The 14,976-nt window shown below is 42.1% G+C and overlaps 1 protein-coding gene across 5 annotated transcripts in view; it reads left to right on the top strand.

Annotated features, from left to right (window-relative positions):
• SIL1 (SIL1 nucleotide exchange factor) overlaps nt 1-14,976 on the top strand; it is a 303,853-nt gene that overhangs the window by 54,338 nt on the left and 234,539 nt on the right. The window contains exon 2 of one of the 5 annotated variants that reach the window (XM_060091984.1): nt 8,202-8,336. The exons of the other annotated variants lie outside the window; for them this stretch is intronic. Coding sequence (XP_059947967.1) covers nt 8,317-8,336 — 20 coding nt within the window. The 5' untranslated portion in view covers nt 8,202-8,316. The remainder of the gene's footprint in view (nt 1-8,201; nt 8,337-14,976) is intronic. 5 annotated transcript variants of the gene reach the window in all.

Genomic DNA, 14,976 nt, shown 5'->3' with positions numbered 1-14,976 from the left:
TTGGTATTATCCCCATTTTACAGATGAAGTAACTGAAGCTTAATGAGGTTAAGTGATTTGGTCAAGGTCAAAAAGTTTGGTGTAGTCAGTCTTTAAATCCAGTTCTGATTCTAGAGCTATTTTTGTTGACTCTGCTGCCCATCCCCACTCCTCAAGAGTCTGCAATCATCAGCAGGATAATCAACCATTCAACTTATTTTCTCAAGGCCCTAGTAGGTGCCAAGCCCAATGAAAAATGTTGTGAAAAGAGAGTTCCTGCTGTTGAAGAGGTCACTGAGTGACGTCTTACATGTTGCAGATGCCTTAGGGATAGTGCCTTTGTTACCCTCTCCTGTTTGGGCCTCTTATGAGATGGCTGGCTCTAGCTAATGACTGTCTTGGAAAGATTGGAGCTAGCTGACTTTTAGGAAGGTCAGAGCTGTGGATTTGTCCTTACTAGTTCCATTTTCCAACCAGCAGAGCTGTTTCTGATCACTGAGCATGTTATGTACAGGGTATAAACAAATGGGTGTAGCAGGCCCAGTAAACTCCTTGGCCATTAGATGTTTGTAAGCGTGAGGATTAGTAAGAATGATGTTTATTTTTTGCTTATTGATGTTCTTAATAATTCACAGCAGAAGTTGTTTGTCCCTTTCTGAAGTTATTCCATACTGTCTGCCTCAAAGCCTAATGATGTTAAGAGATTCAGAAAGAAATGGAATATGGGTGGAGGTAGGAGGGATATTTTTACTTGGACTTTTCCAAAGAGGCAGGAATTGAATTTATTCTTTACATTTGCTTCTCTGGTGCCTCCTTGGCCTTGCTCACAGCTGAGCCCAGGTGTTCCTGGTCTAGAAATTGGAGCCTTTGGGTAGTGTCTGATGTTTAGCCCATGTCACATGTCATATCTACACAGAAATGGGAAGGGGTATGTTTAAGAGGTCTGCTTGCTGGCTGTCTTGACTGAAAGCATTCTTTTTTTTTTTTTTTTTTTTTGAATTTCTGAATTTTATTTTTTTATACAGCAGGTTCTTATTAGTTATCCATTTTATACATATTACTGTATATATGTCAATCCCAATCTCCTAATTCATCCCACCACCCCCACCCCCACGCCACTTTCCCCCCTTTGTGTCTATACGTTTGTTCTCTACATCTGTGTCTCTATTTCTGCCCTGCAAACCAGTTTATCTGTACCATTTTTCTAGGTTCCACACATATGCATTAACATACGATATTTTTCTCTTTATGACTTAACTTCACTCTGTATGACAGTCTCTAGATCCATCCACGTCTCTACAAATGACCCAATTTCATTCCTTTTCATGGCTGAATAATATTCCATTAAATATATGTACCACATCTTCTTAATCCATTCATCTGTCGATGGGCATTTAGGTTGCTTCCATGACCTGGCTATTGTAAATAGTGCTGCAGTGAACATTGGGGTACATGTGTCTTTTTGAATTATGGTTTTCTCTGGGTATATACCCAGTGGTGGGATTGCTGGGTCATATGGTAGTTCTATTTTTAGTTTTTTAAGGAACCTCTGTACTGTTCTCCATAGTGGCTGTATCAGTTTACATTCCCACCAACAGTGCAAGAGTGTTCCCTTTTCTCCACAACCTCTCCAGCATTTGTTGTTTGTAGATTTTCTGATGATGCCCATTCTAACTGGTGTGAGGTGATACCTCATTGTAGTTTTGATTTGCATTTCTCTAATAATTAGTGATATTGAGCAACTTTTCTTGTGCTTCTTGGCCATCTGTATGTCTTCTTTGGAGAAATGTCTATTTAGGTTTTCTGCCCATTTTTTTTTTTTTTTTTTTTTTTTTTTTTTGCTGTACGCGGGCCTCTCACTGCTGTGGCCTCTCCCGTTGCGGAGCACAGGCTCCGGACACACAGGCTCCGCGGCCATGGCTCGCGGGCCCAGCCGCTCCGTGGCATGTGGGGTCTTCCGGGATCGGGGCACGAACCCGTGTCCCCAGCATCGGCAGGCGGACTCTCAACCACTGCGCCACCAGGGAAGCCCTTCTGCCCATTTTTGGATTGGGTTGTTTGTTTTTTTAATATTGAGCTGCATGAGATGTTTATATATTTTGGAGATTAATCCTTTGTCTGTTGATTCATTTGCAAATATTTTCTCCCATTCTGAGGGTTGTCTTTTCGTCTTGTTTGTAGTTTCCTTTGCTTTGCAAAAGCTTTTAAGTTTCATTAGGTCTCATTTGTTTATTTTTGTTTTTATTTCCATTACTCTAGGAGGTGGATCAAAAGAGATCTTGCTGTGATTTATGTCAAAGAGTGTTCTTCCTATGTTTTCCTCTAAGAGTTTTATAGTGTCTGACCTTACATTTAGGTCTTTAATCCTTTTTGAGTTTATTTTTGTGTATGGTGTTCGGGAGTGTTTTAATTTCATTCTTTTACATGTAACTGTCCAGTTTTCCCAGCACCACTTATTGAAGAGACTGTCTTTTCTCCATTGTATATCCTTGCCTCCTTTGTCATAGATTAGTTGACCATAGGTGCTTGGGTTTATCTCTGGGCTTTCTATCCTGTTCCATTGATCTATATTTCTGTTGTTGTGCCAGTACCATACTGTCTTGATTACTATAGCTCTCTAGTATAGTCTGAAGTCAGGGAGTCTGATTCCTCCAGCTCCGTTTTTTTTTCCCTCAAGACTGCTTTGGCTAGTCAGGGTCTTTTGTGTCTCCATACAAATTTTAAGATTTTTTTGTTCTAGTTCTGTAAAAAATGCCATTGGTAATTTGATGGCGATTGCATTGAATCTGTAGATTGCTTTGGGTAGTATAGTCATTTTCACAATATTGATTCTTCTAATCCAAGAACATGGTATATCTCTCCATCTGTTGGTATCATCTTTAATTTCTTTCATCAGTGTCTTACAGTTTTCTGCATACAGGTCTTTTGTCTCCCTAGGTAGGTTTATTCCTAGGTATTTTATTCTTTTTGTTGCAATGGTAAATGGGAGTGTTTCCTTAATTTCTCTTTCACATTTTTCATCATTAGTGTATAGGAATGCAAGAATTTCTGTGCATTAATTTTGTATCCTGCAACTTTACCAAATTCATTGATTAGCTCTAGTAGTTTTCTGGTGGCATCTTTAGGATTCTCTATGTATAGTATCATGTCATCTGCAAACAGTGACAGTTTTACTTCTTCTTTTCCAACTTGGATTCCTTTTATTTCTTTTTCTTCTCTGATTACTGTGGCTAGGACTTCCAAAACTGTGTTGAATAATAGTGGCGAGTGTGGACATCCTTGTCTTGTTCCTGATCTTAGAGGAAATGCTTTCAGTTTTTCACCATTGAGAATGATGTTTGCTGTGGTTTTGTCGTATATGGCCTTTATTATGTTGAGGTAGGTTCCCTCTATGCCAACTTGCTGACGAGTTTTTATCATAAATGGGTGTTGAATTTTGTCAGAAGCTTTATCTGCATCTGTTGAGATGATCATATGGCTTTTATTCTTCAATTTGTTAATATGGTGTATCACATTGATTGATTTGCATATATTGTAGAATCCTTGCATCCCTGGGATAAATCCCACTTGATCATGTTGTATGAGCCTTTTAATGTGTTGTTGGATACTGTTTGCTAGTATTTTGTTGAGGATTTTTACATCTATATTCATCAGTGATATTGGTCTATAATTTTCTTTTTTTGTAGTATCTTTGTCTGGTTTTGGTATCAGGGTGATGGTGGCCTCATAGAATGAGTTTGGAAGAGTTCCTTCCTCTGCAATTTTTTGGAAGAGTTTGAGAAGGATGGCTGTTAGCTCTTCTCTAAATGTTTGATTGAATTCACCTGTGAAGCTATCTGGTACTGGACTTTTGTTTGTTGGAAGATTTTTAGTCACAGTTTCAATTTCATTACTTGTGACTGGTCTGTTCATATTTTCTATTTCTTCCTAGCTCAGTCTTGGAAGCTTATACTTTTCTAAGAATTTGTCCATTTCTTCCACGTTGTCCATTTTATTGGCATAGAGTTGCTTGTAGTCTCTTAGGATGCTTTGTATTTCTGTGGTGTCTGTTGTAACTTCTGCTTTTTCATTTCTAATTTTATTGATTTGAGTCCTCTCCCTGTTTTTCTTTTCTTTTTTTTTAAAGTAGGTGTTGGGGGTAGGAGTTAATTAATTAATTAATTAATTTTTGCTGTGTTGGGTCTTCATTTCTGTGTTAGGGCTTTCTCCAGTGGTGGCAAGTGGGGGCCACTCTTCATTGTGGTGTGCGGGCCCCTCACTATCGCGGCCTCTCTTGTTGTGGAGCACAGGCTCCAGACACACAGGCTCAGTAGTTGTGGCTCACGGGCCCAGCCGCTCCGCGGCATGTGGGATCCTCCCAGACCAGTGCTCGAACCCGTGTCCCCTGCATTAGCAGGCAGACTCTGAACCACTGCGCCACCAGGGAAGCCCTCCCTGTTTTTCTTGATGAGTCTGGCTAATGGTTTATCAGTTTTGTTTATCTTCTCAAAGAACCAGCTTTTAGTTTTATTGATCTTTGCTATTGTTTTCTTTGTTTCTGTTTCATTTATTTCTGCTCTGATCTTTATGATTTCTTTCCTTCTGGTAACTTGGGTTTTGTTTGTTCTTCTTTCTCTAGTTCCTTTAGGTGTAAGGTTAGATTGTTTATTTGAGATTTTTCTTGTTTCTTGAGGTAGGCTTTATTGCTATAAACTTCCCTCTTAGAACTGCTTTTGCTGCATCCCATAGGTTTTGGATCATCGTTTTTTTGTTGTAATTTGTCTCTAGGTATTTTTTGATTTCCTCTGAATTCTTCAGTGATCTGTTGGTTATTTAGTAATGTATTGTTTATCCTCCATGTGTTTGTGTTTTTTACGGTTTTTTTCCCTGTAATTCATTTCTAGTCCCATAGTGTTGTGGTCAGAAAATGTGCTTGATTTGATTTCAGTTTTCTTAAATTTACTGAGGCTTGATTTGTGACCTAAGATGTGATCTATCCTGGAGAATGTTCCATGTGCACTGGAGAAGAAAGTGTAATCTGCTGAGTTTTTTTAAAAAATAAATTTATTCATTTATTTATTTTATTTTCGGCTGTGCTAGGTCTTCGTTGCTGCACGAGGGCTTTCTCTAGTTGCAGTGAGCTGGGGCTACTCTTCATTGCAGTGCGCGGGTTTCTCATTGTTTTGTCTTTTCTTGTTGTGGAATACAGGCTCTAGGCGTACACGCTTCAGTAGTTGTGGCACGTGGGCTCAGTAGTTGTGGCTCATGGGCTCCAGAGTGCAGGGTCGAAGTTGTGGCAGTAGGCTTAGTTGCTCCACAGCGTGTGGGATCTTCCCGGACCAGGGCTCGAACCCATGTTCCCTGCATTGGCAGGCGGATTCTTAACAACTGCGCCACCAGGGAAGCCCTAATATGCTGTTTTTGGATGGAATGTCCTATAAATATCAATTAAATTTATCTGGTTGGGGCTTCCTGTAAATAAATGATGACACAATGCATCCATAAAGAGGGAGGGAGGGAGGAAAGGAAAGAAAGAGAGAAGGAAAGAAGAAAGAAAGAAACAAGGAAAGAAAGAAAGAGAAAAAATTGCTAATCGGGAATTAAAAAAAAAATCTATCTGGTCTATTGTGTCATTTAAAGCTTGCATTTCCGTACTAATTTTCTGTTTGGATGATCTGTCCATTGGTGTAAGTGAGGTGTTAAAGTCACTCACTATTATTGTGTTACTGTCAATTTCCCCTTTTATAGCTGTTAGCAGTTGCCTTATGTATTGAGGTGCTCCTATGTTGGGTGCATGTATTTTATAATTGTTATATCTTCTTGGATTGATCCCCTGGTCATTATGTAGTGTCCTTCCTTGTCTCTTGTAACATTTTTTATTTTAAAGTCTGTTTTATCTGGCATGAGTATTGCTCTCCTTTGATTTCCATTTGCATGAAGTATCTTTTTCCATCCCCTCACTTTCAGTCTGTATGTGTCCCTAGGTCTGAAGTGGGTTTCTTGTAAAGAGCATATATATGGGTCTTCCTTTTGTATCCATTTAGTGAGCCTGTGTCTTTTGGTTGGAGCATCTAATCCATTCACGTTTAAGGTAATTATTGATATGTATGTTCCTATTACCATTTTCTTAATTGTTACACTTTTTTTTTTTTTTTTTGCGGTACTCAGGCCTCTCACTGCTGTGGCCTCTCCCACTGCAGAGCACAGGCTCTGGATGCGCAGGCTCAGCGGCCGTGGCTCATGGGCCCAGCTGCTCTGCGGCATGTGGGATCTTCCCGGACTGGGGCACGAACCCACGTCCCCTGCATCGGCAGGCGGGACTCTCAACCACGGCACCACCAGGGAAGCCCTACATGTTTGTTTTTGTAGGTCCTTTTCTTCTCTTGTGTTTCCCACTTAGAGAAGTGCCTTTAGCATTTGTTGTAGAGCTGGTTTGGTGGTGTTGAATTCTCTTAGCTTTTGCTTCTCTGTAAAGCTTTTGATTTCTCCGTCAAATCTGAATGAGATCCTTGCTGGGTAGAGTAATCTTGGTTGTAGTTTCTTCCCTTTCATTGCTTTATATATATCATGCCACTCCCTCTGGCTTGTAGAGTTTCTGCTGAGAAATCAGCTGTTAACCTTATGGGAGTTCGCTTGTATGTTATTTGTCATTTTTCCCTTGTTGCTTTCAGTAATTTTTGTTTGTTTTTAATTTTTGTCAATTTGATTACTATGTGTCTTGGCGTGTTTCTCCTTGGGTTTACCCTGACTGGGACTCTCTGTGCTTCCTGGACTTGGGTGGCTATTTCCTTTCCCATGTTAGGGAAGTTTTCGACTATAATCTCTTCAAGTATTTTCTCGGGTCCTTTCACTCTCTCTTCTCCTTCCGGGATCTCTGTAATGAGAATCTTGGTGCGTTTAATGTCCCAGAGGTCTCTTAGGGTGTCTTCATTTCATTATTTTTTTTTTATCCTTTTCCACGGCAGTGAATTCCACCATGCTGTCTTCCAGGTCACTTATCTGTTCTTCTGCCTTAGTTATTCTGCTATTGATTCCTTCTAGTGTATTTTTCATTTCAGTTATTGTATTGCTCATCTCTGTTTGTTTATTCTTTAACTCTTCTAGGTGTTTGTTCTTTAATTCTTCTAGGTCTTTGTTAAACATTTCTTGCATCTTCTTGCTCTTTGCCTCCATTCTTTTTCCAAGGTCCTGTATCATCTTCAGTATCATTATTCTGAATTCTTTTTCTGGAAGGTTGCCTATCTCCACTTCATTTAGTTGTTTTTCTGGGATTTTATCTTGTTCCTTCATCTGATACATAGCCCTCTGCCTTTTCATCTTGTCTGTCTTTCTGTGAATGTGGTTTTTGTTCCATAGGCTGCAGGATTGTAGTTCTTCTTGCTTCTGCTGTCTGCCCTCTGGTGGATGAGGCTATCTAAGAGGCTTGTGCAAGTTTCCTGATTGGAGGGACTGGTGGTGGGTAGAGCTGGCTGGTGCTCTGGTGGCAGAGATGAGTAAAACTTTAATCTGCTTGTCTGCTGATGGGTGGGGCTGGGTTCCCTCCCTGTTGGTTGTTTGGCCTGAGGCGATCCAACACTGGAGCCTACCTGGGCTCTTTGGTTGGGCTAATGGCGGACTGTGGGAGGGCTCACACCAAGGAGTACTTCCCAGAACTTCTACTGCCAGTGTCCTTGTCCTCATGGTGAGCCACAGCCACCCCTTGCCTCTGCCGGAGACCCTCTAACACTAGCAGGTAGGTCTGGTTCAGTCTCCTGTGGGGTCACTGCTCCTTCCCCTGGGTCCTGATGCGCACACTACTTTTTTTTGTTTGCCCTCTAAGAGTGGAGTCTCTGTTTCCCTCAGTCCTGTTGAAGTCCTGCAATCAAATCCCGCTAGCCTTCAAAGTCTGATTCTCTAGGAATTCCTCCTTCCATTGCTGGACCCACAGGTTGGGAAGCCTGACATGGGGCTCAGAACCTTCACTCCAGTGGGTGGACTTCTGTGGTATAAGTGTTCTCCAGTTTGTGAGTCACCCACCCAGCAGTTACGGGATTTGATTTTATTGTGATTGCGCCCATCCTACCGTCTCATTGTGGCTTCTCCTTTGTCTTTGGATGAGGGGTATCTTTTTTGGTGAGTTCCGGTGTCTTCCTGTCAATGATTGTTCAGCAGTTAGTTGTGATTCTGGTGCTCTCTCCAGAGGGAGTGCTTGACTGAAAGTATTCTTGATTATACCTTTTAATTACCATTTATTATCATCACAGGTAGAGAAACATACAGCAGTCAGTGAATTGATCCATGTCTCGCCACTTCCCTTTCTGCAAGGTGCCTGCCCTTTCTGTCTTGTGAGAGAGAGGAGTTCTAGAAATGTGAAGAAGAATGAGAGATGCATCCCAAAGGTCTGGTGAGGAAGGCTGATGCCAGTGGACTTTTAAATGGACATCTCTTTACATTTGTGAATAGTTTCATGCTTATGCCTCTCATTTCTATGAGCCTCCCAAGGAGGTAGCATCTGTCTGACCAAACTGTAGAAAACTAGCAGGCTTTGGTTCAGTGGAAGAAACATAATGTAGGACAGTCAATACAGAAAACATTGATTGGTCATGCTTTGAATCCGGTGAGTAGTAGACATTGGAAGCATAAAAGGCCAGCTCCTTAGGTAGGATTTTAAGGTTGATTTTGTGACCCTCTGCATCTCGTACTCATGAGGGTTGAATTTGACTATATTCATGAAGCAAAGTCTCCACCCTTGGGCCCAGCTGCTAAAGTTTAAATTCATGGTATTTCTGTGCTGGAAGAGATCATCCTAGGGGGTCTTTATATCAGTTTCATTGCAAACATCAGGACTGAGTTTTGTTCAGATCCAAGGGATGGCTGTTTGTGGTTCCTTGGGTGAGTAAAGAGGAGGTAACCTTCTAGTTCTGTGACCACCCAGTACTTCAGTTTTGCTTTCTGTTTGTTCCTATTTTACTGGTAAAAGAAGCCCCAGAGAAGTGAAATGGGCCATATACTTTTTTTAGGGCCACCAGTGTATTAGTGGCAGAGCCAAGACTCAAGCCAGAGAGCTCACAGAAGATGGCCATAGATGTTGCTAGAATTATTTGGAGCCTTGTAAAGATGCAAGATATTATTGCAGTTAAAAATTTCTAGGGAGGGAGAAGGCCCTGCCTCCACTGACTGCCTTGTTTATTATCTTACAACTCTCACCAGTGAGGTTTTTAGCTATCATGCTGATTTTTTAAAAATTTATTTATTTAATTAATTTATTTTTGGCTGTGTTGGGTCTTTGTTGCTGCGTATGGGCTCCCTCCAGCTGCGGTGAGCAGGGGCTACCCCCTGCTGCGGTACGCGTGCCCCTCATTGCAGTGGCTTCTCTCGCTGCGGAGCAGAGGCCCCAGGCGCGTGGGCTTCAGTAGTTGTGGCGCACAGGCTTCACCGCTCTGCGGCATGTGGAATCCTCCTGGTCCAGGGCTTGAACCCATATCCCCTGCATTGGCAGGTGGATTCCCAACCACTGCGCCACCAGGGAAGCCCTGATTTCTCTCCTGTTTATGTTGAAGTGTGTTTCCTTTTGCTCTTATCCCAAAGGAAATAGATTTGAAGTTTCCACTTGTTGTAGAAACAGTGAAGTAGTTCCCAGGCCAGACTGCTGTGTGTTCTGTAAAGAATGGAGCCAGTGAACCAGTAGACCTTATTTTGTGATCCAAGCAAACCTTTAAAACATTTCTAAAAGAAAAAGAAAGTGAAGGAATAAATGGTATGTCAGGTGGTTTAAAACCACTCAGGGGTCCAATGTTTATAGCAGCACTGTTTACAATAGCTAAGACATGGAAGCAACCGAAGTGTCCCAACGCAGATAAATGGATAAAGTAGATGTGTTTTATATATATATATATATATATATATATATATATATATATATATATATATATATATATACACACATACATACAATGGAATATTACTCAGCCATAAAAAAGAATGAAATAATGTCATTTGCAGCAACATGGATGGACCTAGGGATGATCATACTAAGTGAAGTAAGTCAGACAGAGAAAGACAAATATCATATGATATCACCTATATGTGAAATCTAAAATAAATGATACAAGTGAACCTATTTACAAGACAGAGACAGACTCACAGATATAGAAAACAAATGTATGGTTACCGGACGGGAAAGGGGTGGGGAGGGATAAATTAGGAGCTTGGGCTTAACAGGTACACATACTATATATAAAACAGATGAACAACAAGGACCTCCTGTATAACACAGGAAACTATATTCAGTATCTCGTAATAACCTATAATGGAGAGACTTCCCTGGCAGTCCAGTGGTTAAGACTCCGTGCTTCCACTGCAGGGGGCATGGGTTTGATCCCTGGTTGGGGAACTAAGATCCTGCATGCCGTGTGGTGAGGCCAAAACAAACAAACAAACAAATAAACAAACAACCTATAATGGAAAAGAATCTGAAAAAGAATAAATATATACATACTGAAACTAACACAACATTATAAATCAACTATACTTCAGTTGAAAAAAAAAACCCGCTCATGGGTCAGCTCACTTGGTTTCTTATTCTGCTCTTTACTTATTAGATTTCAGATGTGAACAAGTTACTTATTTTCTCCAAGCCTTGATTTTATAATCTGTAGAATGGGAATAGTAATAGCTACTTTTGTAACTGAATTGAGAATTGCAGAAAGTGCATCCTCTGGCACAGTGTAAGTGCTCTATATATTATTATCAATAATGACAGCAACAGTAGTTTCCAGTTCCTGACCTGGTTAGAGGGTAAGTTATGCTGACTGGGCAAGTGTGATCTTAACCATCGCATCATTGTGTTTGTTGGTTGGCTTATTATTCCTATCAATCACACTGATCATGCTCATACTAAATAACTAAAAGTTGTGAACAGCAAGGAAGTTTGCAGCTTCTCTGCCATCTCTTTCCTTACTCGGCTTAGTTCTCACCTTTTTGAGGCTCTCTCTAACTGGCTGCCCCAGTCAGGGAGCTCTGTTTCCTGTGCAGTGTCTGACATCGTGATTTTAATGGAGCAGGGCTGGCTGGTCCAGAGTCTGCCTGCAGCCCTCTGAGGCAATGTGTTCTCCTTGTCTCTTGCCTTCTGCTTTTCAGCCAGACATGAAGCCATTAGCTCATTAAGGGGACTTTGACTTCTGTCACAGCTTTCTTCTGATTTGTATGCCCATTTCTGGCCTTGTGCAAGGTCACAGGGGCATAGTCAAATACACTGACCTGGATTTTGTGCTCAAGTTGGCTCTTTTCCTGTGAGATTTGCAACTGGTTCAGTGTAGCAATGGGGGTGGGAGTGGGGAAAAAGCCCCTGAAGTTACTGCCCCCCATTATATATATATATATATATATATATATATATATATATATATATATATTTTTTTTTTTTTTTTTTTTTTTTTTGCGGTATGTGGGCCTCTCACTGTTGTGGCCTCTCCCATTGCGGAGCGCAGGCTCAGCGGCCATGGCTCACGGGCCTAGCCGCTCCGCGGCATGTGGGATCTTCCCGGACCGGGGCACGAACCCGTGTCCTCTGCATCGGCAGGCAGACTCTCAACCACTGTGCCACCAGGGAAGCCCTGCCCCCCATTATATTGATTTCAAGCTGGGGTTTTAAAAATCCTGAGCATCATAACTATAGCCTGTGCCTTACTTCTCTGAATGAAGCAAATAGGGTAAAACCTCATTATTTGGGGGCAAGACCAGTCTGAGTAGGTAACAAACCCCAGAAATTAAAGAGTGTTTTCAAAGAAATGCCATTGTCTTAAAATTTGGGGCAAGCCTCTGCAGTATCTTTCTTGTCTAGTCTTACTGCTTCCTCTGTTTCCTGGAACTGTACCTGAGTTTTTTATAGGAGCCTCCTTCTGTCTTTTCCTTAGGCTTCCTCCAGGACATTGTGTACCACTGCCCGTTAGGGTCTTCCTAAATACAGTGCTGATTGGAGAACACTCATGTTTAGAAGCTTTCAGTGGCACTTACTGGCTGCTAAACAAATTCCATATGTATCAGTTGTCCTGGTGTTCATGCTTATCACGGTGTATCCCTGTCCTACCACTTGAATTATATCCTGTACCGTTACAAGTACCCTTTGCTCCTGGTAAACTGATCCACGTGGTCCTGTAATCATTCCACATGTTTGCGTCTCTGCCAGTTCTTTTGTCCAGAGTACTCTCTGCTTAGTTTCCTACTTTGTGCTGCAGATCCACCTTCTTCAGTCAGCCTTGCCTGATACCTACTCATCTGTATCCCCATAGCAACACTTTGATTATAGAATTCAGCATACTTTATCCTGGTTCATTGCTTTGTCTCTTATTGTATGAGCATCTCATGGACATGGGGGTGCCTTATTTTGTCTCCAGCATAATGCTGAGTGTAACATGGACACCATAAATGCTTGTTGAATAAATGAATACATGAATGCCTGAGAAATGATTAACAGTTCTGTTCAAATTTCAATTCTTCCCTGAAATATTCCTTGATCCCTAATCACAGTGAGTCTGGCACACTCAACTCCCAGAGCCCTTTGTGTGAAACAGTCTGATTCTTTTGAATAAGTCTTATCTTCCCAACTTGATTAGAAATTCTCGGAGGGCAGAAACTGCATCCCTCATTCTTCTTCTTTGTGTACCCAGCCCCCAGCACAATTCCTGGCACATAGAGGGTGTTTAATACATGCTTTTGAATCCAGGAATCCAGCCATTTGGTCAGTTCCTCTGCCTACCAGTTCATCAGCCTTCTCTGTCACTCACTGGCCAGGGGTCTCCAACTCAATGATGTTCCAGGGCCGGGTCAGAACCAGTGTGAGGCAGCAGGGAATGTTGGGCTGTGTCAAACTGATGAGCTCCATGGGGGACAGCTGCTACTCAGCCCATTATTTGCCATGGGTGAGTGTGGCTTTAGTGGCCTCCTCATCTCATATTACAAGAGAAGCTAGAAATCCAGATTTTAATGTGAAATCTACGAGGACTACCAAAGCACATCTGTGGTATAGATTTGACCTATACACTATCCATTTGTGACCTTTGGGTAGAGGCTGAAATTTCACACATTTAAGTTCCTTGTGGAAGAAGAAAGGGAGGGGAGATCATAATCTGAAAGCCTTTGAGGGAGTTTTGGTGAAAGCCTAGCTTGGGTTGAGAGCATCTTGTGACTTTCTGTGGGTAGTGACTTAGTTTCTTGAGCAGAGTCCTGCAGAGACCATGCACGGTCTGGGCTTCATCCTCCCTTGTATTCTGTCCCCAGAAAGATGGTGTCCTGGGGACATACGTGATTTTTGCTCTTTTTGCCCAGCCTCGGCTGAGGCAGGTTTGATGGTTGTTCTTGCTTCTGTCGACTTCTAAGGGCCTGGTGGTCAGGCTGGTACAGTGCGAAGTCCCAGAGACCATTCCTGTTAATGGCTTCTCTGAGAAGGGGTTCTGGATGAGCAAGCACAACCGAAAGGAAAATACATTGTACAAAATCATTGCCTAAATGTGGTCAGCCAAGGGGCAAAGCAGTATAATAGCCAGAAGGAAATCTGAACCTCTATGGAGCCTCTTGGAGGGCATTATCTTTCCTTTGGCTGTCCTGTTCTTTTCATAGTCTCTAAGGGCCCATGGCAGTGCTTACTGCTTGGTATTACTCGCAGGTCTGAAAGTGTTGCCACCAGTGGTATCCTCATCTGCGGTAGAAACTAGCTAATTGGAATATCTGGAAAAATACATGAGAAACTGAAAAGAGGGTCGTCTCTGGTGAGACCCCCTGTGTGGCTGGAGAACAGGAGAGGAGGGAGACTGACTTTTCATTGTATACCTTTGTGTGCTTTCTTTAATTTGAACCATGTACATATATTGTTATTTTTTTAATGTACCTGAGCAAGCCTAAGTTTGATCTCCTCTTCAAATTCTCTGTTCCCACTTTAGTCCTGAAGCATGGGTTTCTCTGTAAACACCTAGACCCAGTCACTGTAGATTGCCTCTCAGAGGTAGCAGCCTTGCTTCTCTGGTCCCCAGAAGTTTTTTAGGGTTTCTCACTTAGGGGTCTTAGAATGACAATCAGGCCTAAAGTATGTTCAACATTTTACTGTTTTTAAAGGGCTTTTGGATACATTGTTTTATCTGATCCTTACAACATCCCCATTTTATAGAGGTGAAAAATTGAGGTTTGGGGAGTCTGAATGACTTACTTGGGGCCATATAGCTAGTCAGGGTAGAGCTGTGACTGTTCCGGGTAGCCTTAGTTTACATTCATGCCCCTTGCTCTAAGTTCTTATGGCAGTGAGGTAGTCTTCTCTTTTTGGAATTCTCTTACAGGTTTTCAGAGCTGTTGCAGTAGGGGCAGGAGGTGGAGCTGTGGTGTTTTCTCTTTCCTCTTTCGTCTCTAGCTTTTCCCTCTTTAGGAATCTAGTTACATAGGCCTGTCTTCTCTGGAAAAAACGGGTCAGTAGTAGGTTTCTCCATTTTCTAGATAGGGTAAATTAAGGCTCCATTGGGGCGATACCTTTTAGGGAAGCTTGAATTGACAGTCTGGTTTTCTATTCTTTGCTGAGTGTTATTGCTGCTGTTAGGCAGAGGGCTTTGTTTCCAGGTTACAAATCTTTTTTTTTTTTTTTTTTTTTGTTGCGGTACGTGGGCCTCTCCCATTGTGGAGCACAGGCTCCGGATGCGCAGGCTCAGTGGCCATGGCTCATGGGCCTAGCCGCTCTGCGGCATGTGGGATCCTCCTGGACCGGGGCATGAACCCATGTCCCCTGCATCGGCAGGTGGACTCTCAACCACTGCGCCACCAGGGAAGCCCTGGTTACAAATCTTCTGAGCAAAGAAGTAAGTATGGAATAGAATTGGAAGGACTCATGTAGTCCTTGGATATAATTTAATGCTCCACATCCCAGAGAGAGTAAACATTGTAAAGTGTGCAAGATGGGTTTGGATTAATATCCTGACAACATATGGTTTGGCATGTAGGGCACTCCCTGGGAGTGCCCTGGGAGACCCTCCTCACCATACACAGCCTGCCTTTGCTGGG

The sequence above is a fragment of the Mesoplodon densirostris genome, chromosome 3 (assembly GCF_025265405.1).
Source record: "Mesoplodon densirostris isolate mMesDen1 chromosome 3, mMesDen1 primary haplotype, whole genome shotgun sequence".
In the NCBI taxonomy this organism is placed as follows: domain Eukaryota; kingdom Metazoa; phylum Chordata; class Mammalia; order Artiodactyla; family Ziphiidae; genus Mesoplodon; species Mesoplodon densirostris.
This window is presented reverse-complemented; position numbering and strand designations above follow the sequence as displayed.